The sequence below is a fragment of the Manacus candei genome, unplaced genomic scaffold (assembly GCF_025592945.1).
Source record: "Manacus candei isolate 608988 ecotype Guabito, Panama unplaced genomic scaffold, ASM2559294v1 h1tg000060l, whole genome shotgun sequence".
NCBI lineage: Eukaryota > Metazoa > Chordata > Aves > Passeriformes > Pipridae > Manacus > Manacus candei.
The window spans coordinates 2,146,206-2,172,851 of NW_026138108.1; the positions used below are offsets into that span (position 1 = coordinate 2,146,206).

General features: G+C 39.8%; 1 protein-coding gene across 2 annotated transcripts; it reads left to right on the plus strand.

Annotated features, from left to right (window-relative positions):
• The first annotated feature begins 1,375 nt into the window (after nucleotides 1-1,375).
• Nucleotides 1,376-24,750, plus strand: CHKA (choline kinase alpha). Of its 2 annotated transcripts, none has more exons than XM_051804175.1 (12): nucleotides 1,376-1,666; nucleotides 6,313-6,424; nucleotides 13,257-13,310; nucleotides 16,671-16,784; nucleotides 17,413-17,546; nucleotides 17,735-17,839; nucleotides 18,212-18,270; nucleotides 20,439-20,526; nucleotides 21,448-21,556; nucleotides 22,037-22,143; nucleotides 22,479-22,560; nucleotides 23,359-24,750. In XM_051804175.1, exons 2-12 carry the CDS (start codon nucleotides 6,329-6,331, stop codon nucleotides 23,416-23,418), a joined length of 1,008 nt encoding a protein of 335 aa, XP_051660135.1. In that variant the 5' UTR covers nucleotides 1,376-1,666; nucleotides 6,313-6,328; the 3' UTR covers nucleotides 23,419-24,750. The 2 variants fall into 2 exon arrangements, with proteins under 2 accessions (XP_051660135.1, XP_051660134.1); XM_051804174.1 differs by lacking the exon at nucleotides 1,376-1,666 and adding an exon at nucleotides 2,207-2,611.
• The last annotated feature ends 1,896 nt before the right edge of the window (nucleotides 24,751-26,646 follow it).

Sequence of the window (26,646 nt, forward strand, 5' to 3'; positions counted from 1 at the left end):
GCAATAAATTACGAGTTGCCAATGGCTAATAAAGTGTTAAAACAATAAAGGGTGTAATGAGAGGATCAAATGTCTAGAGGAAATATACACGTGGCCTTCATATGGATCTAGGATACTTATCAAACTGGAACTCATTAAAGGACTGAAACCCAAGCTAAACTCACACTAGGAAAGGGTGTGTTGTAATAAAAAGGATATAAAAAAATAGTTCGTAATTTTCCTATCTCCTTTTAAATTCCCTGATACTTAGAAAGAGATTACTGGAGGTTTTGAAGCAAAGCAACTTGATATGAACAGCTATCAGTGAAGTGGCCAGTAACAACGAGTCAGAGTTTTATTGTATAGTAAAAGTTGATAGAATTCTCTATACCCACAAAAAACAAATATTTAATTTCTCTGACTTGACTGCCTTCTCTTTCCACACTGATAGCAGTCTAGAAAAAAAAATCAGTTAAGTAACTCTAATTATGAAAAAAACTAAAATTAAAAGTCCTGTTACTCATGCTATCATGACAAAGCAGTGTGAAGCTCAAGCACTTGGAAACAGAAAGGCCTGTGTGAAAGGCAAGTCTTTTTTGGTATTTTCACCACTTCTTCCCACACATAGAGACATAAGCATTTGTTGCAGAAGAAGCTTTCCATCTGTAGAACTGTGTTTTGGTATTTAGCTATTCAACATCAGTGATGCTGTCAAGTACTTCAGCACGGACCTGAAAAAGAAAGGGCTTCTCTGCAACCTGTGTTACCATCTCCAGCAGTCACTGCCTGTGTCCTCTCCAGCATCCTAATCTGTGCCTGAGTTAAGGGATTTTATTTAATAAATGAAGATCTGAAGCATAAGGAGAAAAGAAAATGTGTGTCTCTTCTGTCCCAGTTTGGTAACCCTAATTCATATACCGCTCCGCCTCTAAACTAGAGTCTGGTATGTCTCAGCCAAAACAGCTTCACTTGTGCTGAAGCTGCTTTGCCAGCACAAAGGCTGCTCTGAAGCCAGTTCTGGAGTTTTCCTGCCACTTCTCAGAAAATCCTTGGGTTACTTGGGGGTTTTCCAGCACTAGAGCGCCAAAACGAAGCACACAGACAAAATGAGGGAGCAGCCCATGCAGTGAAGGGGAGGGATGAGGGAAGAAGCATATCAGGAAGTCCCTAGCAACCCAGCAATCCCCAGCTTTAACAACGATCACCACAATAAATGGCAACTATTATTACAAGAGCCCACGAGCTTTTCGTCATATACAGTAAAAGACCATCAAGGGCGAGCAGCCAAAGGAGGGGGGAAAAAATCAGACAAGTACAAAGGTAGTTCAAGGCTTAAAGGGATTTATTGCTTTACTGCTCATTTATGACGAGGTGGTATAAGATGTTGGGCAGCAACCCCACCCGCTCCGGCCAGAGGGGCAGAACGCCGCGGCTGCTCCAGCTGGGAGTGACATCACCGCTCCCACCCTCGGCTGCCGCCGGGGAAGGACCGTAAGGCAGGTGCTGGCGTTTCCCAAAACGGGAAAACACTTCTTTCCAGTGCCAAAACTACCAAAGAAACTCAGCTCGGAAGCACTGCGTCTGGACGCTATTTTTGTTCCTGTCGCTTTACCTTTTCGTTCAGGATTTTCTCCCGAGCCACGAGAGACCAGTTTACCATGCGGGCATGAACCAGCCCTCACACACGGTAACTAAAAGTGACTGGGTAACTTTCGGTACGGAGCAGATTTTAAATAAGCATATCGTTCATTGCCGCCATCCACTTCGCACCGCAAGGGGATTTCCCGCATATTTCGGTGGCACGTCACGGGTCGAACGGCGCTGGCACGCTGTGCAGGCTCGGCACAGCGAGCCCTGGCTGCGGGGGAGCCGGCTGCATCCAGCACGGCATCACCGCAGGCACAGCGGCTCAGCTCCACCGCACGGCGCACCGCGACCTGCCCCTTCCCTCTGCCCTCGTCCCCCGTCCCCTCAGCGCTGCCCTCGGGCTCGGCCCCCGCCCCGCGGGGGAGCGCCTCGTGCTCCCCTCGCGCGCACAACCGACCGCAGCCGCCCGGAGGAGCCGCGAGCCGGGCGCGCGCGCGCCCCCCCGCCTTTCCCCACCCACCCCCCGCTAGGTGGGCGGAGCCGAGAGCCGGCTCCAGCCACTCAGGGGCAAGCGGGAGGGGAGCGTGAGCCGCGAGCGGGCCCGCGTGCCGAGCCGCCCTATAAAAGAGGGGGCCGGGCACGAGCGCGGGGCTCACTCGCCGTTGGCGCCGACGGTGGAGGGACGCGCGCGAGCCGCTGCCGCCCCCACCCGCCGCCCCAACGGCCGCCGCGCCATGAAAACCAAGTTCTGCAACGGCGACGCCGACCCGTCCCCGCTCGGGCTCCTCCTCGGCCGCGGGTCCGCCGCGGCCGGGCAGCCGCCCTCGCCGCTGGCTCATCCCGACCCCGAGGGGAAGGACCCCGCCGCGGCGGGCAGAAGCGGCGGCGCCTCGACCCCGCCCCCGGCGCTGCCGCCGCCGCCCGAGGAGGAGTCGCCGCCGCTCGACCCCCAGACGCAGCGCCGGGCGTATCTGTGGTGCAAGGAGTTCCTGCCGGGGGCCTGGCGAGGGCTCCGGGAGGAGCAGCTGCACATCAGCCCCATCAGGTCAGCGCGGGGGGGCGGGCGGTACCGGGGGGCGGAGCACCTCCGGCGCGGGGGGCGAGGGGCTTTCACTTTTATTTCGTTTTCTTTCCTAAAATCCCTCCTGAATTCGGCTCTGTGGGCGGAGGGCAGCGGGCTGGCTTCCGCACCCCCGTGCCGGAGCTGGTGGCGGTGCGGGGGAGGCGGCGGCTGCTGCGGCTGCTGCATCGCGACAGCCCCGTGTCGACCCCGTGCCGGGGGAGGAGCCCCGGGCCGCGGCGGTGGAAGGGATGGAGCCGGCAAGAACCGCTGCACCGCGACCGCAGCGCCCTACCGGGGTAGAAGGGCCCCTCTGGCCCGGCCCCGGCTGCTCCGGATGGAGCAGTCAGCAGGTGAACGCGATGTATCGATGATGTGAGTCATCTTCTAGCGCACATAGTAGCGGGTGCTCGTGACTCAGCACGTTGGCAGCAGAAATATGTAAATAGGGGATGTTCTAGAAGCCATATGATGTAATGTGTTTGAGATTCTTGCCTCTTTATTTTATTTTAACTAAACCGGAGTTAGTTCAGAGTTTCCTGTTTGCGCACCGCTTGTCTAGCGTCTTGGTGATTGATCATTCTACCTGATCAAATGTCGAGTCATGTACAGTTTTAAAGGATAAGGGTATTACCTTCTTCCCCTCTGAGTTTGCTTTCCTAGTGTTTCTACTTTTGTTCATATACAAAATATACACACATATACCCTTGCTAGCTAAGGAATCATAAACATTTGACAGACCCCTGATGTATAAAAGTACGATCAAAATCCCATTCTGCTCATTTCTAAATGAGTTTTAAAAACCTTATTAAAAATGACAACTCATTGAAAGCCAGTGTAGGTAGTATTAGTATTTCTAGATCACTTCTTCTTGATGTGATCATAAGGAGTTTACAACAGGAGAGGATTTTTAGAAGACTGATATAGTTCCTGAACAGACTAGTCTGATATATGTGTAGTTTGATTGGCTTAAGTTTTCATCTGTATTAATGTGTACTGCTGACTTTGGTATTTATTTTCTAAAGCCTCATGTTTTAGCACAGTTACCTTTGCATTTCTTGGGAACTTCCCTTCTAAGACACCACTTCAAAATGGCTTGATGGTTTCCACATTGGGAAGAGAAGGTGGGCTGAAACTTAAGACCATAAACTTAAACTGCCATGCTAATTGGCAGTTACATTTTTTTGGCAAAAGTCTTCCCACCACTTTCATCCGCAGAAAATGCATCATATTGGTTTGCTGATTCTAGTTTCACTGAAGTCAAGTGTGCATTTTCCAATGTGTCAATCAGTATTGCTGTCTTGAGTGCAAAATCGCGTTCATGAACAGCTGTCAGGTACTTGGTATCATAGGATGAAGGGGTGCAGTTTGTATTGTTGGAGAGCAAAGAAAGATTCACATCTAAACAGAATGAAAATACATAAGCACATCTAAATGCTGTGTCTGTGGTTTGGGGTAGCTTTGGATATAGGTGACCCTGTTGGAAGGGCTTCCCTTTGGAGTAATTTGTAGCAGTAAACTAACTGGTAGCTTTATCTGTGTGAGTGAGATGTGCCCTTTTGACCCTTAAACAAGCTGTTGCGTCTACTGACCTTTCAGGAGAACAATGCCTTTATTACACTCCCATATGGATTTCCTTGATCAGAGGTACCTTTTGAAGTCTTAAGTGCATAAAACTATAGGGAAACTTCTGTTTAATGGAGTTCAACCTCAGTAAGACACTCCTGTTTGTCTTGTCTGGTATAAAAAAAGAGTTTATGGGCTTTCATGTGCTCTGTGCAGGCTGAGCATGTGTTTAAATAATGTAACTATGCAGGTTTTTGAGCTTTAGTCCAGTATTTTTTTCTAAAGTGGGTTTCAGTGTGTTTAGTTTTTCTATTTAAGTATTGATGTTTTCACCAAAGTTTTCATCAGTCTTAGAAAAGGTGGCAAATGTTTTTCCAAAAAAATCTGTTTAGCACTGTTCACATGAAGCCAGAAGTTAGTATAACCAACCAGTGTTCAGATTGCATCTGAATAGCTGGCTTTGCTCTTTGTTTGGTATCCTTTCCATCTGTCTCATGGGGTTTTTTTCTAGCTGTTCACCTTCATGGTTCAAAGTTACTTCATATCTCTTGTCTCTAAACATCCTTTTTTTTGGATGCCTGCCAAGCCACCTGGTTCTCTTCTGTCTCCTTTCTTAAGGATGTTGTGCAGCTGCTGTTTTACCCTGTTTTCTTGAGATTTCTTTTTTCCTTCTCAATCACTGATTTTGGATATGTAGGCCAGCCCTTGTCTCCTTGGTAGCCTTTTTCTTCAGAGAGTCTTTACTACTTGCCCATTGTGCTGGAAGAGAACACAGAAGAACATTTGAAAAAGCATTGAGAGGAATATCAGGTTAGGATTAAGAACTGCATTTTAGCCGCTGCATTTTGGATCTACCGTGGATTCTTGGAATCCAAGCACACTGCAAGGTAATACTAAATACTTATGGTTTGGGTGATTAGGAAAAAACTGTATTAGGTTGTGAAGAAGGTCACCGGGTGACAAATTCTAGAGTAGAATCCATAGCGGCACACTATGTAGCATGCTGTAAGTAAAGTTACTTTTAAAACTATGTGCTACCTCATCCCTTTACTGCTAGCTACTCTGTTTGGATTGTATCTGGTTTTGAAAGCTTTTTCTTTAATGGCGAGACGGACAAGACTTTTCAGTAGAGCTGATTTGCATTTCTATTTTGCAAGTAAACCAGAAGTTTCAGTACTTTTTTCCTCTTACAGGAGAGGAAGAAGTTATAGGTAAAATCTCTTGCCGAAGAGAAATTTGAGAACTTCATTAATGAACATACTGATAATGAAAAGAACGTGGAAAGTCGATGCAGTAAAGAAAATGCAGGTTGAGTAGATAGGTGTTCTTAGTGAGCTACTAAAACATCAAGAAGCTTAGTTGCTCCAATCTAGTATCTGTCTAGACTGATAAACCCATAGAGAACAAATGCTGTTGCTTTTTCTTTAAAAATGCTGTTGTAAAACTAATTATATAAAAAGCTGGCATGTTTGTGTAACAACTGGGTGATTGAAGCAGAGATCTCCCTAGTTTGTGTCTATCTTGATGAGATTATGCGTGTAACTTCAGATTTGACAAATAAATAAGAGCAACTTGTTTAAAATAAAGAACTTTATTTGTAAATTTTAAAATTGAAAATGTGTCCCTAAGAACAACAGTATAAGACTTTTATCAGCAATGCTGTAGTGCAGGTATTCAGGTTAAATCTTTACAGCTGAACTTTGTAGCTGCCATCCCAGTGATACCAGCTCTTAATTCAAACTTTTATATTCACAGCATGGTTTTAAATTTATTCTGACATTGTTTTGCTTGTGCAGCCAAGTATATTTGACAAGACTCCATCACTGAAAATAATTTACAGAAGTCTACATCTTAGTTGCATTTTCACATCAGTTCATTCATAGCTTGAGCTGTGATTTGGATCAATAGACCTTGATGGTGAACTATACGTTAAGCATGAAGCTGCCATTTTTTTATCTAAAACTTATATGTTGTGAGTCATTGGTACTGTTAGAAAACTGGTTTTCCTGTTAGAGTAGACCGGTTAATTGTGCCAGAAGGTATGTGCACCTCTAATTTGTTGAAAACGAAACATGTATGCTCATGCAAGTTACCTGATAAATGTATTTTTCTCCTTTTAGAGGTGGCCTCAGCAACATGCTGTTTCAGTGCTCACTACCTGATACCATTGAGACAGTTGCAGATGAACCACGGAAAGTTCTCCTGCGCTTATACGGTGCAATCCTGCAGATGGTGAGTACATAGAGTGCTTTGGGAGTGGGAGGGTTTCTGTAGCTTCACTGTAATATCTTTAGAGATCTACATTTGTGACACACTGTGCAACTTTATCCTTTGGGGAATGTGTTTTACTGGGTGGGGGGGGCATAGATTGCTAGCTAAAAGCAATTTTCTTTAAGGTTTGTTATTGTCTAGAACTTACACTCCTTTCTACACAGGTCCTGGCTGGCGAGTGTTAACTGAAGGCTCATTTGCTGTCTGTTTGAGCAGTAATGTTTTGTTTATGCTGTTAAGTTTGGACTGTCGTGTTTCAGAAAAGTTTACTTCTGTACAGAATGTAGGACTTTGACATAACTAGCAAGATTGCAAGAGACTAAACTGCTTAATTTTAATCTTGGTAGCACTTATGAATCTTGGAGATTAGTTGCAGGTTTTGTCAAGCTTGTACAGTGCTCAAGCATTTTATTAGATCTCATGGGTAGTTGTGTTGCTGGAAAACTTGATCTATAGTGTTAGAATAAGAATGAAGAGCGATCATCAGTACTGTACAGTCATCTCATTCCGAAACATGCTTTCCTAAATGTGTGATATGCCTCATAGCTGACACAGAAGCTTAAACAGATGTTTGTGGAACTCTTCTAATGTTACTTTTATTTGGTTAGTAAAATGTAAATAATACTGAAATTTGTCAAACCTTAAGAGAAGTGGTTGGCAAATCTGTTTCAAATGCTAAGGTTTAAAAGCAAGAATATTTTGTAAAGGTGATCTCTTCTAAATCTTACAGACCGTTACTGTAGGGCTGTACAGCAGATCTTCTTACCTATCTCTGCTAGACATTTGATTATATTGCAAATAAGTAATCATAATGTAAATGTTTAATGTTATGAAAAATTGCAGCTTCATAACATGACATTTGTATGTTAGCAATTGTTTCTATTTGACTTAGAGGGTCTGGTTTTATTATCCATTAATTTTATATTTTCCAGTACTTGGTCACTTACATTGCACAACTGATCCAATATCTGCAGGAGATTGACTGTTCCTGAAATTTCAGCCCATTCTTCCTGCTTCTGCTGTCTTGACCAAACTTATTAAAAGTTTCATTGGATAGTGTCACTTTACTGACTTTAAAGTCTTCCTTTATTATATTTATGTGAGTTATTAACTTTCCTGTGGTAGCAAACTTTACCAGAAATATGTAAAATATTCCAGTGGTTTGAAATAGCACGAAATGCTTGGCTACACCACTGTATGTGTGTTGGGAAAGTTAAACTCGAAAAGTGTGTAAAAGTTAATGAATTCAAGCTTAAATACTTTTTAGTTTAAGAGAAACCAAAAGCAGAGTGAAAAAAATGGTGGTGAGAGACTTTGTTTTCTAAACGATTTCTAGGATTAATACTAAGGTTGGGGGTTTTTTTCAAGATTATTAATGTTTTTAATGTAATGCTGGCTTAATATGTAGAATGCTTGAATAGGAACATGGGCTGTAAAACTTGTAGTAGTAGAGCTTCTGTTGCCCAAGAACTGTGAAGAAAAGTGGCCTTTCCCTTGTATTTCAAAGGAAAAGTGGACTTTAGAATTTGATTGTTCTCTTCTCTCAGGGTGTTTAACTTGGCTTTTCTGTGCCCCTATACACTGAAGAAATCAAAATTAATTTTTGGGCTCTAAAATCAGAACTAATTTGGTTTGAAAATTGAAAGTGTGTTCATAACTTTCTAACCTTTCTACTCTTGGTGTTGAAGGATCTTTTGAGATGTCTAACTTCCTTTATTTCCATAGTGGCAGTGAAATGACTGCTCTTGTTGGTGCAGTTCACTAAAGGTTAAGTAAGCAGAGAAAGTCCCAAGGTAAAACTTTCAGATTGCATTGAGGTTCACAATTTTTGTCAACAAACATTTGTCTCTTCCAGCCCCTCTACCTTAAATGCAAGTTAAAATATAAGCAAACTGTTTTATTGGGATATTTTGAAAACCTCACATAGGATTCCTATGAGTTTCTGGGTGGCATAAGCAGAATGTTATGACAAACCTGTTAAGAGGGAGTGATTTGATATTTTTTAGTAAAGTTGCTTAAGTTAAAAACCCTATAGAAATTAAGGGGCACTGCTTAAGTAAGTTGAGTTTTGAGACCTTATACTAAAATCACAACTTAATTCTCGATGACTTAATTGTAACTGCCACTGGGTATTAGTAGTTACCACTTGTTTGTTTGAGCCTTTGTAGCATGTTTTAACTCTTGTCCGCTTTACTTTCTGTTGAAATTGGAGCATAAAACAGTTATATCAGCTCTCATTCCTTACTGTAAATACTGTATATTTATAGCAACCCACACCAAATTCTTGTATGTACAGAAGAGAGGTTTAAGTTAAAATTTTGAATACAAGTGAAAAATGGATACCTGATTACTAACTTTAGAATGAATGATACTGGCACCATAATTCTTTGAGCCACCTTTTAAAGGAACCTTTTTTCAGTTTGAAAATAGCTCCAGTTTGCTTATTATGACTCTTGGAAGACACAAATGTCAGTACATGAAACTCATCCAATATAAACCATGCCAGCTGGCCAAAGCTGCCACACAGGGAAGGCTTTGTGCCTTCCTCTGTCATAGCTGATATGTTTAAACCAATTTTTTGTGTGCATGACTGTTCTGGGGGGAGTTGGGGGGTGATGAACTGAGCTGGCTTGGCCATTATTATGAATGGTCGCACTGGCATGGACGTTCATAAATCAAGGACTTCTCTTGAGTGTATCCTTGAGCAGAACTTTTCTTTCTTAAGACAAGTATTGTATACTTGTGACAGGTTAAAGTACTAACCACATTAAAACTCAAATGTTTGAGGCACAATGCAGATATGTCCTACATTGAAAAAGGGAAATGTCTTACTCTGCTTCACTTATTCTTGCTCCAGCTTAGTTACTAAATTTAAAGGGGAGCATTGAAAGTAAAACTCCTTGTGATAAAATGTCTTTCTGTTGGTTGTATTAGTGTTAACAACTGAAACAAAAGGTTCTCCATCAATATGCCACTTAATGTCCAGACTTTAAAATTGGACTTCATATGCAGATCACTAGAGTTTCTACTTAAATTCAGAATAACATCTTAGAAATGCTGATAGGATTTCAACATAAGATAGCAACAACAAAAAAAAGCTCAAACTAAGGTGAATTTTTTTTAAAGTTCACCTAGCAAAAGGTAACTTGGGGATTGATTCCCATTCTTTTACACATGTCAAAAGAACCTTGAACTCTGATTCACTGGGGCTCTGTTACTTTGCAACAGCCAGAACAAAATCTTGTATATAAATGAGAAAAACAAAACCAGTATACCTAATGTTCCTCTCTGATCTCTCAATTTCTATGTGAGCAGATGCAAAATAAGTATAAATGGTTGCCACAGTTCTGTGGTAAATCTTTTCCATACCTGCCTTGCTGCCTTTTATTTTGTGTAACTAAATAAAATGCAGACTGCTGTGTAACTGTAATTATCAACGTCTTCTGTGGTTGTTGGTGTCCATGTCTGTTTGTAGCATGGAGTAACTACAAATCCCTGGCACTGGCAGACGGCTTGAAAGAAACCAAGCACCTCTTACGGGGATATATTTGTGTTGGGTGGAGTTAAGGGTGTTCTGGGGGTAATGTACCACTTTAGTTGTATATGCATGTGTTCTCTGCTGCAGGCTTGCCCATGCGATCGTGCCTAGAGCACTCTGGTTTCCAGGTGACAGACACGATTCACGGTATAGTATGAGATCTCTGAAGTTGGAGCATTCTCTACAGCTTTCATTTTCTTTAGTACTGGATTTCGTTGTTTAAAAATAAGCCTTAAGTAGCACCAGCTACTACTGTCTGCATCTGAATGTTTACAGCAATAACAGAATATCAAAAAACTGCTACTTCCTTTTCTCTGCTCCCTCATAAGAGAATGGTGGCTTGAAATGAAGAGGATTAGAGATGTCTTTGGCTTTTGTAGAGCTTGAACTGGGAATTCTTCACATGCTAGATTTTAGGACTTCAGCAAATTATTATCAGTTCCTTCAGGTCTGACAGGGATAGTTGATCACCTGCAGATCCTTAAAAGGAGAAATAATTATTGCTGAATCTAAAGCTGGTTTTGTTTCTGTACACTGAAATTCAAATTAATGTCTTCTAACACCTTCTAGAAAAGTTTTCCCTGCACAGGTCACCTCTAACCCCTGAGGCAGTTCCTTGTAATGTCGTAATTTCTGGAGATTTGAATTCCTAGGGATTTGTCTAAATCAAGGTATTGTAGTATTTTGACATACTGAAAATTAAAGCTGAGTAAACTCAGAAAAAGTGAGTTATAACGTTAAATTTGTGAGCAGAGCTAAAATTTATTTGAGGAAAAAAAGAAATGCAAGTTCCTTCTCTATACTGAATTCTCTGGCCAAGCGCCATTTGGGATTTTTGATACAGATCTCATCTTCCAGCTACAAGAGAAATTAATTAGGGGCTTCAGGGAGAACATGTTGAACTCAATTTTCTGTGTCAAACTGCCAGATGCATAAACACTGTCTGGTCATCTTCTGATCACAGATCAATGTACACTGTCCTCTAGGATTTTGATTTTGTATCCTGCATTAAAATCAATTTACATGATCACAAATTAGACTCTGAAAACTTCTGTTGCATATAGTTGTTCACCCTTACTGAAAGTGTAGTTAGCTTTCTCGGTCTACTTTGAGAATAAACACTCCCACAATAAAAGAAGCACTGAACAAATATTTAAAGAAATCTTAAAGCTACAGAACACATGTCCATTTCTAATTTACGGAAAAGCTGAAGTTTGCATTGGTTTAGCCAAGAACAAGTGAGCTAAGTAGGTTGATCAAATGCCTCATCATAATAGGTGTTTTACTTTGAACTACTGTTCTCATAGGTGATTGTGCAATCAGGAAACAATCAAATTCTGCTACTTTAATATCTGTTAAACTTAGTTTAACCAAACTCTTCTATTACATAAAATTGCATCCTGCTTACTTAATTCTCCTTGACCATACATACTGAAGACTTCCCTAACTCTAGGCTGATTACATGGCCATGTGTGAAGACTGATCCTCTCCAAGCTCCCATTTATGTTTGCAAGTTATTTACAAATTCATATTCATTCTCTTCTGGACACTAATGCTCCATGCTGAGGGAACAGAAAAGAGGAAGGGGTGCTGCAGAAGTCTCCTCTTGTGATGACTCTGCAGTACACAGCTCTGTCTCTTTCCAATGGCACAGTAGCTGCCATTAGGCTCTCTCCAGCACTAATTTGAGGTGGACTCTTGGAACTGGCTAGCTCTTTATGCACTATGACTTCTGGAAAGCAGATGCCAGTTCAGGTTCTAGGGAAAAGTCTAAACTGCTTATCTTCTGATGAACTGAACCATTCTGAGAGCACCATTTATCAGGAAAGACTCCTGGATGGTGAGTAACCTTCTGACTGCTCAAGAAAAATCTGTGAGTGGTATTGATGTAGGACATGCTTGTTCAGAGAAGCCCTCTGTAAATGACTTAATGCTATTAAGTACTTACACATTTAGCTGTAGTGAATATGTTTGGACTTCATTAATTTCCTTGAAAGGAATATAAAGTAATAGTAGTTTCCATATTGTTTTGTTTTAAACTTATTTTATTAGTGTTATGGGAAGTACTTGCTGAAAGACCATCGATTTATGTTAACTATCCTTCTTCTATAGCTTCTGAGATACTGTAACTGCATAGCTTGTATAAATCATTAGCTTCTTGTATTGTACTTAAGGCAGCTGATGTTGCTTAACTGTATTCTATTAAGTTCATATTTCCACCCTTGTTTTGGACATGTTAGAGCTTTGGAACAGAAAGGTATGCACATGGTTCTGTGAATGAAATGTTTGTGTTCAGAAGGTGGAGATGCAGGCTGCCTTTATGGGCCTCTAAAGCTAGTCCGGTTTAAACAGTCAATGGTGGAATTGCGACATAAATAGCAGCCACAAACTGTCACTAATTCTAAGCAGATATTTGCTTTCTCTTCTCCTTACCTTCAAGCCCTTTAAAGGACAATGTTTTTAATACATCTTGAATTTTAAATATGCAGTTCTATTAAAAGCATGTGCCATTGAGGATTCAGTTGCTGATGGTATGGTTTAATACCCTGAAACTGCTTTATAATGACTGTTAACAACCCTAGCACAGTACTTGATGCATGGAATTTGTTTAAAGTTTTGCTAGTATACTACACTTCTCAGTGAGACACCTCTAGCTTACATGGGCAATTCATTTGCAGAAAAATCTTGCATTTGCACTGCCAGTGGTACATTGGACGTATAGCCTAGACAGTGTACTCTTCATTAGGAAATTCTAGTCACAAGAAATTTGCAAAATAAGACAACAGGAAAAAGTAAATGCTTTGTAACCTTCATAACATGCCTCTTTTTAATAGTGCTAAGGCTTGTATGTAATCTCTGTAATGTGTCTCAAGTGCTTTGGCTGGAAGAATATCATCCCAGATGTCATGCAGAGGGACTTAATTTTCTCTTAATTAAAAATGTTTCTCTAAGCTTATGGTACATTGAAATCTCATTTTGGTAAACTGGGAAGCAATAAAAACCTACCTGAAAATCAGGTATTTATAAGTGGCTTGGTCTCAGTGGCACATCCTTTTGAAAGGTTTTGGAATTGTTGAAATAGTGTGGTGGTCAGAGGTCAGGTGGATACTAGTACTGTAGATGTCACAGATCCATGACAGTGTTGAGACTTCTAGTTAATTGTAGCTGGCACTTCTACTCCCTTTGTTCTGGTGGTTGCAGGTTAATCATGTTAAATTTCATCTTCTCATTGTGTTTGCTTTTTCTCATCCATAGAGGTCCTGTGATAAGGGAGAGTCTGTACAGTCTCAGAAGGAAAATGACTTACAAGTGAGTAGTTAAATTTGCTTATTTTACAGGATTTTATATGTTATAGGGAAATGTAGTGATCCTGCTTGTTTTAAACCTGTAGTTACTTTACCTGGTTGTAGAAACTATGAAAAGTTTCTGGGCTGTTTCTAGAAACTGTAAAAAGTAATAAAGACATTTATTCGCTCGTAGAAGTAATATTATAATGTGAGTGTCTGGACGTAGTTTGGAAAGATTTAAGCATTCCACATCATGAAGAAACAGCCCCCAATCCTACCCTAAATTCAAACATTGGTATCAGTACTGCTATTTCTAGTATTAGACTCTTCCTTCTTTAGTAGATGAAGATCAGTACTCTGCTTTACCTATTCCTTATATTCTAATATATCGGTGAACTCCTCTGAGGAAACTAAATGGAGCAGGAGAGAACTTGCTCTTGGATACGAAGTGTTTCTGATTAGCACTGTGCTTGGATCATCTGTGTTCTGCAAACTTTAAAGTTCTTGCATTTGGAACCATTTCTGCTCACGAAGCATAATGTTTAGCTGAGCGTAACTTTTCATAAACTCATCTTAATAGGATTTGGTAATGTAGATTTCTACCCTGGCAGTATTTTTTCAGTAAGGGATGCAGCATGTTAGCCAGATGCCTTGCTTATGTACTATCAGTTTTCAGCTCTGTAATGATTTTGGCAGTGACTAGGGAAAAGTACATTTTACTCAATTGATGAGTACTGCTTTTCTCCCTTTGGTATTCCCATAAGGCAAAAAATACATCTGAAACAGTTTAAGCATTTGGATTTTTTTTTTCTAGTGAGTTGAAACTGGTTTTAAATTTTTTGTTGTTGAATGACTGCTTTTGAAGTTTTGTTGAACTTTCAGTTTAGTTTACTGGAACAGCTTCAATCAGTTGAACCAAGACTGAACTGAAAAATGTACTATTTTGCTGCCTCAGTTTTCTTCAGTGATGAAAAGTGGAGGTGGCTTGATTTCTCCTTTACCCTGATTCTGTAAAAAAAAAAAAAAAATTCTTTAAGTTTTATAAAGAAAATAAAAACCCAAACAAGCCCCACCCTGGTGCCAGAGGTTCATAGAAATTTTGCAGTATGGGAAACAAGGTTTTGAACTTCAGAACCGTCTGTTGCCTAAAAATAGTGATTCTCTGCTGGTAGGTTATTGTTTTCTGCTGTTAGTTTTGTAGTGCTAAAATTTCACTGTTGAATCAGTGTTCTCAAGAATTACTGTCAGAGTGGGCTTGTTAATCTTCCTGTGCCTAGGTAAAAATTGTATCCTGCTTGGATGTCCTTTAGAGAGAATGAAATCCTCTGGGTTCACTAGCAAAAGAATTGTAGCTATTCTGAGCTGCCTGGTGTGTGACTAGTGTGAGTAGATGTTGGCTAGTCTTCTGTCAGCTCATAAGGTCTTTTAATAGGGATTATCTAAGTTTTATCTTGGTTTTGCTATAGTTAGGGGTAATTTTCCTCAGAATATGACTATTTTGTACATCATTTACTTGATTACAGTGCTTGATCTTTTAAAAAGTTGTCAGGTGAACATTTAGATGGGGAGTCAGATTCTTAGATTTGTTCAGTGTCTGTATGAGGTATGCTATAGAATTTTCTATGTCCTTCAGTAGTTTATTTCCACACCTATGCTTGACAAATAATGTATGGAGTGGAGACTTGGTAAAAGGTCCATCAGGTATTATAAAGCGGGAGCCTTTGTGCCTGAGATTTCATGGACAGTATTATTGCAGAGTTCTAACAGGACTTGTTCTCAAGTGATTCTCCTGTTACAGTAGAGGAAGTTCTTCTGGTACTCTAAACTTTTTTCTTTTAAGGCTAAGGTATCAGAGCTTTCAAGCTTGAATATTCTTACACTGCTGCTTTTAGATAACATTTACCTGTATTTTTTAATATTGAAGTAGCTCTTTCAGTATTTCTGGTTGTCACTTCTGATAAATGAAGGGACATCTTAATGAATAACATTTTTTGTACTTGCTGTTATCCAAGAACCATGACTTGGTTTTCCAGTAAGATGTGAAAACAAGGAACTGACATGTTAATGGGAACAGACTTTTAAAACACTCTGGCGTTGAACCAGGCACAGACAAAGTCAGTATTGGTTAATAATGGAGTGGACATTCAGTAACTTGTATCTAGTTTGCTTTTTGGTGCTTGGCATTAGGTTTCAGAATTGAACAGAAAAGTTCAGATCTGGTGGTGGGGGCATGTGAAATGACTAAAAACATATTTTATTGTGTTAGTAGATAATGCATTTGTTGCTTTGAGGAGTTGAAATGAAAAAATGGTGGAGAACAGATGCAATACAGTCATATGGAAATTGTCTTTAGTACTCCAGGGTGGATCTTCTGTAGACTTATTTACTGACTGATACTGCATTGACTGCAATAATGCAAAAGGCTCTGTAGTCAGAAATACCTGAGAGCTTTCTTAAATTTGTACTCTTAATTCTTATACTTTTAAGTGTCAGGGGTCAGACTTTTGAGATGAGTTGCTCAGAAACAGGCAGAGGCTTAGCAGATCACTAGGGTTTGAGTACAGCTGGGTTGTGGTTAACATAATTGCTTGAAGTAGTGATTTATAATGTGGGTTCTGTGTTTACTTACAGATAATCTTGCCTATCAAGAAAGTTATACTTCAGTGATTTAAACTGTATTTTGAGACATTTCATACTTATATTAATTTTTAAACATTCATATTAAAAAGCTGTCTGCATGTGGTTGTTTACATGTGGACCAAGTTTACTGACATAAGGAAAACCTTGGATAAAAGTTATTGAAGCTTAGGTATGTTGGCAGTAGAAAAGGAATAATGTGGTCCTTGGGAGTTTCAATTACTCTCTCAAAAAAAATAAAATAGGGAATACCTAAAATGTGCTTGATGGAATCCTAAGTCATTCTTCAAAGTGAAAAATTTAGTTCAGGCATTCACTCTATTCACTTGTGTTGTTAAAATGTCCTGTTGTAAGGCTGTGATCTGAAGTGTGTTAAAATAGTTAATGCAGGATAATATTTGTAGTTTCTGTACTTCAGTAGGATAAACTCCTTCAGGAAATGAATTTGCAGAATTCCACAGGTCAGAGAGGAGAGGATATTTGATTTTTGCCATTTTCCTTTGACCTGACCCACCAACAGTACCTGTACAGATTTTCCTCCCCAGCTTTAAACTTGAAAGCAAAATACTTGTATTGCTCCCATACTGACTAAAAGTTATTAGTCAAGGAACTTTGGCTAGTAAAATGTTAAGTTTTCTTTTTAAAGCTAGCCCTAAAACATCTCACTTTGTAGCAGTTTAGCTGTTGTGTACACCCAAGTTAATTTCCATGCAAGCACCAACTAATGCTTTAATTTTTTTGATAGGGGGCAGAAACCATGGTTCTGGAAAGTGTTATGTTTGCCATCCTTGCAGAGAGAGCGCTCGGCCCAAAGCTGTATGGAATCTTTCCACAAGGGCGACTGGAGGAATTCATTCCTGTAAGTCCTGTTCATAATTAGTTAGTGGGTGGCTGGTAGCTGTTTTAATTAGTCATGACAAGAAGGTCGCTGGACTGCCCAGAAAAGCAGAGATGTGGGAATAGAATACTTGGCAGCTTGTAGTAATTGCTGGCTGAAATTTGATACGGTTATAGTGGGTGTTGGAGAGCCCTGTTATAGCTCTTGCCAGGGAGAGATATCTAAAAACTCTTTAGCTGTAGCAGAGGCTAATAAATGAAGATAAAAAGCTTGTTAGATACCAAACATAGCATGGGAAGCTATGGAGTCACACTTCCCTCTAACAGCAACAAGAGCAGATGCTTTTGATGTTTAAGAACATTTATACTCATTCTGCTTTGAAGATATTCTTAGTGTGAGATGTGATACTCCCCAGGTCTTGATCTAGATGAGAATTGATTAAGTCATAAGTAAGCTAGGCTGGCTAATTCAGCTTTTCCCAAGGCAACAATTTTATAAGGTCATCTGGGATGAAAAAAGTCTATTTCTTGGGTACCGTGCTAGTATTTTACACTATATTACATAGAGACTAATGCTAGTGTTTGTAATTAATCACACTTTTGTAATTAATCAATTAACTGTACTTTAAGAATACTGTGTTTTATTACAGAGCAGGAAACTGAGGACTGAAGAACTAAGCTTACCTGACATATCTGCTGAAATAGCTGAGAAGATGGCTAGATTTCATGGCATGAAAATGCCATTTAATAAAGAACCTAAGTGGCTTTTTGGAACAGTGGAAAAGTAAGTTATGCAATACTTCGAGAAAAAAGGTGACCTGTTGTAATGTTGATAAGCAGATCATTCTTCCTGAATTTCTGAGAACACAAGCTCTCACTGTACCTAGAAGCTGTTACATGAAGTAACGTAGTATGGGAAGAATAATATACTCATTGTCACAAGTGCTGTATTATTGTCTGTTTTTTTAACAGGTATCTAAATCAAGTGCTGAGAATTAAATTTACCAGTGAATCCAAAACCAGAAAACTGAACAAACTTCTCAGTTACAATCTCCCTGAAGAAATGAAAAGTCTAAGGTAGGCTTATTTTGTTTATTGCTATCTTCCAATTTGCAGTTTCTGTATGGATTTTTGTATATTTGTTCAAACATATTATACAGTATAACACCCTATATTCATTTTACTTTACAAGCTGGGGATTGTTTTTGGTTCTGTAGCCAACCTGAATCTCATATGACCACAAATTGATGCAATCAAATTGCTTATCTGACTTTCTGATCAGTGAAGTTAAACTTGATTGTGCTGATGTTTGACTACTAATTGAGAAAATAAGGTCTTACTGGGAAGGAATAGCACTTCAAATTCTTATAACAAAATTCATCTTCACCTGGAAATGGAACTGAACTTAGTGATTTGTTACTTACAAGATCCTATATTGCTGCTTTTTAGAGCTATGCTTGAAGCTACTTCATCACCAGTTGTATTTTGCCACAATGACTGTCAAGAAGGTAAGCTGCCAATATTTGTCTTGTTCAATGATGTAATACTGAGCTTTTTCTGGTTACTTGTTTGTTCTCTGACAGGCAGCCACGTTGTGGAGATGCTGGTCTGGCAGCTGCCCTGGAGAGCAACCTGTGCTCTCTGGTGCAGTAGCAAAACAAAGGGTATTGGCTTCAGCAACCCTTGAGGCTTTTTAAGAGAACTCTGGTATCTAACTGGGTTAAGCCAAACATGTATAGTGCTCTGTTAGTACAGGTCAGTTGATGATGGGAGCCTTGGGTGTTTCTGTTTAGACCATGCCTTTCTTTGCTGTCTGCAATATACATGATCAGGGTAAGATAATACTTCAGTTGTTTTAAAAGATACTGAGAAAGTAAAGTGAGTGGTGAAAATGGAGACTAAGGTATTTTGACTGAGCAGTTTTCATTTTGTACTGATAAGAAACATTAGGAAAACCTTATCCACCTTTTTTAAGTGCTCTCTGGGACTCATGGAAGGAATAGTAATTTTCCTGAGTCGGTTATTGAAAAAGATGAAGAGGAGGCAGGACTGAAGGTGTTGGGTATGCTGTGTGCTCCCTGTCACCTGTACAGTGGGTAAGCTGGGCTGAGCTGGAAGGATGCTGTACTGGGACCATATGCTGTTTTGTTCTCAGGGGTCCCAGCCTTGTTAACAAAGGCTGAGGAATTAGCCTGGAAGAGGACTGCCCTGCGGAAGAGACACATAAGGATAGGCAGCACAAGGGAAATTGGTTGAAGTCTGAAGAGCTAGCTCAGTAGTGGTGGAGTTTGAGGTCTTATTGCTGATATGGCAAGGTGCTGTACTAGAGGAGTCAGAGCATAATAGGGCTAGGGCAAGCTGTGGAGCCTAAAATTCCAGGGGATTTGGGGGGTGGTAGTTCTGTAAAATACTATGATGTTGGTGCAAGGGTATGGCATGGAGAACAGATGTATCTGTAGAGAGGGGTCAAAATATTGCAGAAATTGACCTTACTCTGAATTTGTTTACTAACTGGCACTTGAGAAAGGCAGACTTGATGTCTTTCAGATGAATTACAGTGACTATGTGAATTGAAACACAGATAAAGCAGTGTCCTGAGTTTTCTGTAGGTATTGGTGATGCCACGTATTAGAACACCAGAGTGGTCAGACTGTGGCTCTCAGGCTGCTGAAAAGCAATTTCTGTCCCAAGTGTTGTGTGATCAATGATAGTGCTACACAGATATGAGAGATGGTGCAAAATCTATAGATCTCGAGCTGTAGAAAGAAACAATGCAACAAGGACTGCTAAGGCTGACAGTGCCACCTGAGTTAGTTCTAAGAAACAGGAATACTTGGGAGAACAAATCTACCTCTGCCTGTAGAGATGAAAACTTTCTTCTTCCAGCTTTACAAGGTTTATCATATATATCTCAATTTCCAGTGAGCTGGTGAACAGCCATTACAACTTGGCTTTTCTGGTTTGTGGTTTAACTAAACCCAGCTGGCAACTCAACCCTGCAGAACCTCTCACTTGATTCCTGCAGTGGGATGGAAGAGAGCATTGGAAGGGTAAAAGTGAGAGCTCATGAGTTGAGATAAAGGCAGTTTAATAGGGAAAATGAAAACCATACCCACAAGCAAAGCAAAACAAGGGAGTCATTCACTGCTTCCCATAGACAGGCAGGTGTTCAGCCATCTCCAGGCGAGCTGGGCCCCATCACGTGTAATGGTGACTTGGGAAGACAAATGCCTTGGCTCCAAATGTTCCCCCTCTTCCTTCTTCCTCCCACTTTGTATACTGAGCACGATGCCATGTGGTCTTGAATATCCCTTTGGTCAGCTGGAGTCAGCTGTCCTGGCTGTCCCCCCTCATAACTCCTTGTGCACCCCCAAGTCCCATTTTGGAGTGGGGTGTGAAGCAGAAAAGACTTGGCCTCTGCATAAGCACTGCTCAGCAGTAGCAAAAACATCCCTGTGTTATCAATACTCTTTCTGGTACAAATCCAAACATGGCCCCATGCCAGCTACTATGAAGTAAATTAACCCCAGCCAAAACCAGTACACCCATAATTCTTCTGTGCAGGTATAAGGGATAACTGGGATTAGCTGAACAATGTTTCTTAAGATATACAGTATTGTTTTTCTCTAATTTTCCTGGCACCTTATTGAACATGCAGTATTATCTTAATTTTCAGGTAATATCTTACTTTTGGAAGGCAGAGAGAATTCAGAAGACCAAAAACTGATGCTCATTGACTTTGAATACAGCAGCTATAATTACCGGTAAATCATTTTATTTTCTATACAGCAGGAAAATGTATTACTTTCTACATGCTACAGGGAGACCAAGTGCTGCAGTATTGATTGTCTGTCCATTCTAAATTGTGTTCTGGACCATTAGTGGTGGTCAGCAAATACAACTAGTCAAAACAGCTCTGGTCCTGATGCTGTTGAGTATAGGCACACAGCAGGGGCAAAGCTGTTGGAGCTCCTTGGTTGTCCAGACTAGAGGGCTTGTTTATGCACAAATGGCTTCTGGCTTGCATGTCAAAATTTCTTTCTAGTGGGAAGCTGGGAAGGGTATATTGTATGTGTTTGCATGCATATAGGGCAGCTTTGCTTTTGTGGTTTTTCTTTCTGTCCTGTCTAATGGCTTTCTCATTTATGCAGATGAGTAATCCGAGGTTTTTCACTACATGGTTACACAACATGCTTTTTGTTCTTCCCTCAGTCGTGTAGTGAACTGTATTTTAAGGTTGATCTAAGTGTGTGAAGTCATTGGGATCATTAAACATTACCATAGCTGGAACATAATGAAACACCGAATTCCAATAATGTAAAAGTAGATATGTTGAATACTTTGAATATGATCTCTTTGCCTGTGATAATGTTAGAGATGTGTCTGACTTCATGCTGAGATGTACTGCATACTCAAGTATTTTTAATGTCTATATTGGTATGGAATTTGGTAGCAAAGTTTAGGTTTTTCATGTAGATGGTAGTTTTCATTCTTAACTGTCCATCTTAACTAAATGGTTTTTATAATTTGCAAAGAAGTTTTATTCTAGTCATCAATTCTCTACCTCCTTCAGCAAAACTGAAGTAAGTTCTGAGTAGGCTTGTGCTTTTAAACTTGATTTTAGGTTTGCTTAAACAAAAGCAGATTGTTAGTTTGCAAATACTGAGGTTCTTTTTCTTTTTCAGAGGATTTGACATTGGGAATCACTTCTGCGAATGGATGTATGATTACTCGTATGAAAAATACCCATTCTTCAAAGCTAGTATTCTTAAATATCCTTCAAAGAAACAACAGGTAGACACATAAAACATAATTAATAAAATGCCAATGACCAGTTTTCAAATCTTAACTCTTTTTCAATTCTCTTTTGGACTTATTGTGTCCCAAGAACTTTCCTCCATGTCTTCCTTAGATGTAACACTGCCTGTAATCCTGGCTACCTTTGCTTTAATAATAATAGTAACTTAATAGCTATTCAGGATAGACTATTTACTATGTGCCATGTAGCAATCCACCACAAAGAGTCCAGTTGCAGACTGCAACTCTGAAATGAATTTCCAGTAGCAAAATGTTGCCTGTCCTAATATTATGTCTTCTTAAACCAGACTTCCAAGCAGTTATTAGAACCACCATTAATATTAAAGTGAACTCCAGCACTATTCATATTTGGGAAAAAAATAAATGGCAGCATATTGGAAGGTCTGCCTACGTCTGAAAGAAGCAAATATGTCTTGAGAGGCAAAGTTGTAACTCTGTTGTTTACCTGCCTTCTAGCTTCATTTTATCTCCAGTTACCTCTCTGCATTCCATGATGGCTTTGAAAGCCTGAGCAATGAAGAAAAGTCCAAACTAGAAGAAGAAGTTTTGGTAGAAGTTAACAGGTAACTTGTCTTGTACAACTGTATCTCAAGTTACAGGTACACTTTGAATCCTATACTTACAACTACCTCACTGGGTGGAGAAAATTGAGCCAAGAGAGATTGTAAGCTATTTATATGTGGTAAAGAACAATCTGTCTATTGCAGTATTATGTGATACACAAATACTGGCATAGACAAAATACTACTACATGGGGAAGCTGATGGAATTATTTTTGTCATACTTGAAGAAAAGGTGTGGACATGCCCACACTAGGGAATACTGTTCTAGCAGGACATTGAAATAAGGTGTTGTGACTTAGCTGGGTATCTCAATAAATATAGCCCTGTAATTTCAGGTTTGCCCTTGCATCACACTTCTTCTGGGGTCTGTGGTCTATTATACAAGCAAAGATCTCGTCCATTGAGTTTGGTTACCTGGTAAGTTCTTTAATTGTAGTTTCACACAACTAAAAATGTGTAATCTAAACCTGTGGAACATTATCAGAAAGTAAATGAAATGGCCTCTCATAGCATCTAATATCTTTTAAGTGGAGTAAAGATTTTAAAATCCATTTGTTACTAGTTTGTGCTCTTTCCTTAAGAATGTAAAAAACTTCTAATATTTTAAAAACTTCTTAAATTCTTCCCATTGGTATGTTTAGAGTCTATAGACTTATGTGTCAGGTCTTGCAGTGGGACGATGCCTTGCAGTGGTGCATTCTTCTGCAATAAGGCATTCTGTGCAAGAGGGAAGCTAACATGCAATGAGTGTGAATTTTGAAACTGAGTACTCAAAGTGCACATGAAACAACATATTGATGTTTAGTGTGCAACAATATCAATGCCAGGTAGCTGCTTGTACTTGAGAGACTGATCAGTCTGACTCTTGATCTGTGCTCGGTGTACTGTAAAATTGATATGACTGTCAGGTACATGGAATATCTTGCAGGAACTGTTGCAGGAGCCAGCCTTTTCAGTCAAGTCCTGACCTTTGCAGTACCTGTTTTTTCTGACGTTTGGGCAGCAGTTAATTGTGTTAGAGTTTAAATAAGATTGGAGGAAATTTTAAGAGGCCAGAACACCTTTGGAGAGATTATCATTCCCAAATAGAGCTAATTAGTGCATTGAGATGATGGATTATGAGAGTAACATAGTTAATACTTTCATTATGCTTCCCCTTCCCAAATAAGAAAACTGAGCTGTTTGTTGAGTACTAAATGTCCCTTATTTCTCCAGGAATATGCATTATCCAGATTCGATGCCTACTTTGATCAGAAGAGGAAGCTGAAGGTGTGAATGTGGGAGGAGTGGCCTGTTGGTTACTGTATGAAGAGGGCAGCTGGACAGAACTTTCACTGTGCTTAGGCTACTGTATCTCTAACGAAGGTGTCACTGAATTCCAGTTCCTGGGAATGCAGGTGTACAGTACTGAAGACTATAAAAATGACTTGTTTACAGTTTCGTAAATACTTGGAATGAGATTGGGGGGCAAAAGTAAAATACAACAGTGCAATATCTTTAAATCTTTTCAACCTAGAAGCTATATTATGGGAGAAGCTTACAATTAAGTGTCAATACCACATGCATCAGAGCAAACCTACTGTGAGTACTTTTGGGGGGGTGTTGGCATTATGGTTTGTGTTGTAAGCAGAACAGCTATAAAAGATGATTGATTCCTCTTCATGAGAAGGAAAAGCGAAGGAGACAACTGCTAAACTGTGAAGTAGGCTTAAAAACTTACTGTGAGGTTAGGTTCAACATGCCCCATGAACACTATCTTCAAAGCTGCTGCTAAGTTACACCACTTTAACCAGAAGCAACTAAACACATTGAAGCAGAGTGCTTTAAAGTGTTACTGACACATACATGAATGTTTCTCTTAAGCTAGTGTGCCTGGGAAGTGAAGTATGAGTGAGCTTTGAACTGGGCATTCTGATGGAGTTTGTTTTGAACTGTTCATTCCGTGTCCTTCAAGAACATGCTTTAGCCCAGCCTGGTTGTCTCTTAAAATGCTGTGTCCTGCACAGGGGGTTCTGTGGACTGGCAGCACTAGGAAGAGTGCCTTGAATTGCTCTAGTAGCTCCCCAGATAACTGGATTGGCATTGACAATACTGGTAACTGAAGCCTGTCTCTCTTCTTGTGTTGCCACAATATCTGGCTGTCAGAAATAGTAGAGCCAAAGACTGGAGAACACTTCAGGAAATTGTTCTGCCCATCCAGTCCTTATGTGGCTTGGGAGGTGCTTCTCTTGCACCTTCAATTCTCATCATGTTCCAGTGATTCAGTAAAGTGGAGCATCTTGTGGGGAACAATAACATGTATATTGAAACTTGAGTATAATCTATGTACATGTCATCTAAAGATTTCTTTAGATTTTTGGGAGCTTGTTTATTTTGAATGTTACTTGTTTGTGCTTTCTAACACACTGTATTATAAATAAACTTCTAAGTCTACACTTTTTGACTTGTATAGCAAATACTGTTGCAAGCAGCTGAAAAATGTGCAGCATTTCATGTACTGTATAGCATAACTTGTAAAAGCTGTCATTTTATTCTCTTGTATAGAGCGTCATTTTCCATATGTTCAATTATTAATACTTTATAATAAATATAAAGCACTTAAAAACATTGTTATTGTCTTTGTTATAGCTGTGGGATAAAATAGGTGCTGTTTCTGGCCTTAATGCTGGAAGTGCTTCCTTGCAAAGGTAGACTGAGATACAGGCTCAGTGCTGTGGAATGTATCTTAGACTTAAAGGTGTCTCTAGCATTTATTGTCTGACTGAATACTAATAGAAACAAAGGTGTTTTAAGCAAGCGACAAAAAGCAGGCTGAACAACAGTTTAGAAGTCTGTAGCTGTAGAGGTGGGAAAAGTTTTAGTTTTAAGCATTTTACTGTATCTGCCCTGTTAACTACCCTCAAAATGAAGGTTAAAATTACCAGCACATTGAATTTTACTGCAAATATTTAATCTGATGTGCAAGTATAACTAGCCAAGTAATTTCTCTAGGCCACTGAAGGCTTCATTTAATGTACTGTTGCACACAAACCCAGTGGAAATGGCAGTGGTAGTGAAAGGTGTGGGAGCAAATAGTTCAGAATGATGCTTTGCAGCTAGTTGAAAAGAACTGATATGTAGTAGGTGTCTTGATTCTGTAGGAAGCCTTGTTTTTTATTCCAAAGGTAGGTTCAAGTTCCTGAGAAAGCTGTGGAGAATGATTCATGCATTGCATTTCATGCTTCTTAGAATCAAAAAGGGAAAAAGACTTGGTCATGGTAGTACAAACTGTAAAAAAGGCTTCATTAGAGGCAAAGCCCTTTCTTAGGGTAAAGATGACTCTTGTTAAACAAATTTGGAGAGAAAACTGAAGTTCTTTGGTAAGATGCCTCAAGTAGGTCCCAGAACTGCAGTTGTACATCAGTGTTACTACTGAGGTTTCTGAGGGTGAGGGTGAGGAAAGACCCTGGAGGAAAGCGAAGTATGCTCCAACTTGTCTTTTGTAATGAAAATTCATTTTAAAGAGGATAAGATTCCCCCAAGTGTTGTGTGGTACACTTAGTGAAGGAGACATTGGTAAGTAAAAAATAATGAGCAGAGAGACTTAGTTTCTCCTTGGTGTTTTTTTTTTTGTATATTTGCCTATGAAAGGCAGGTTCTTCAGTCTTCTTGGAGAACTTGCAGTAGACAAACACAAACTGAGTGCAGCCTTCTGTTATTCATAGTCATAGAACGTTGAAGTGGATTTATAAGCTGACGAAGCAGCTATTTAAGTGTATTGGCATTTCTAATGGTCTTGTGAAGCCATATTCATAAGACTTGGGACAAATGTAGTTAAGCATTTCTTAGTTCTTTAACTGTAACCATTTTGAAATTAATCTTTTTTTTCATAAAGGCAGTTTTAAAACTACTGATTGATTCAGGTGATTTGTAAATACAACTTGTGCTTGAACTCTTTCTTGAAACTGATGGGTTTTATTTCCACACTGAATTCTTGTCTCTGGACCTGCTATTAACGGGTGAAAATGTAGCTTTGTAGAAGAGTTAAAAGAACAAACCCCCCCCAAAAAACTCCTTTTACTTTTAAAGGAAGGTCTCAGCTGCCCCTTTGAGGTGATTCAGTGGGTAGTTGGTATAGCTTAGGGTGTACCCATATCACTCCCATGGCCATTTATGTAAGAAAAGCCCAAATGCTTGGACTAAGTGTCCCACTACAGCTCATTAAGGATCTTACCCTGTAAAATTCATCCTGCACAGTCTTAGGGCCTTCTCTGAAATCAAAAAGAAGTAGATATTTCTGGGCTGAATTGGATACAATCAATCAGTAAATTAAACATCTTTGATAGTGGTGATGCCACTAAAAGAATAACACTATTTTTGGAGTTGCTGTTCTCTAGAGAATTGATTAGGGAGGAAGTTTATTTCCAGCCTTACCCTCAGGGAACACACTGTGAGGTGAAACAATGGCAAAAAGCAAGAGCAGCTTTTGCTCTCAGTGTAATGTGACTCTTGGTTTTTCCACCA

Coding starts and splice junctions, on each gene's coding strand:
- CHKA (XM_051804174.1), top strand. CDS start 2,301: ATGAAAACCAAGTTCTGCAACGGCGACGCCGACCCGTCCCCGCTCGGG. Junction 20,527..21,447: donor TACAGCAGCTATAATTACCG/GTAAATCATTTT, acceptor TTTCTTTTTCAG/AGGATTTGACATTGGGAATC. Junction 22,144..22,478: donor GTTTTGGTAGAAGTTAACAG/GTAACTTGTCTT, acceptor CTGTAATTTCAG/GTTTGCCCTTGCATCACACT.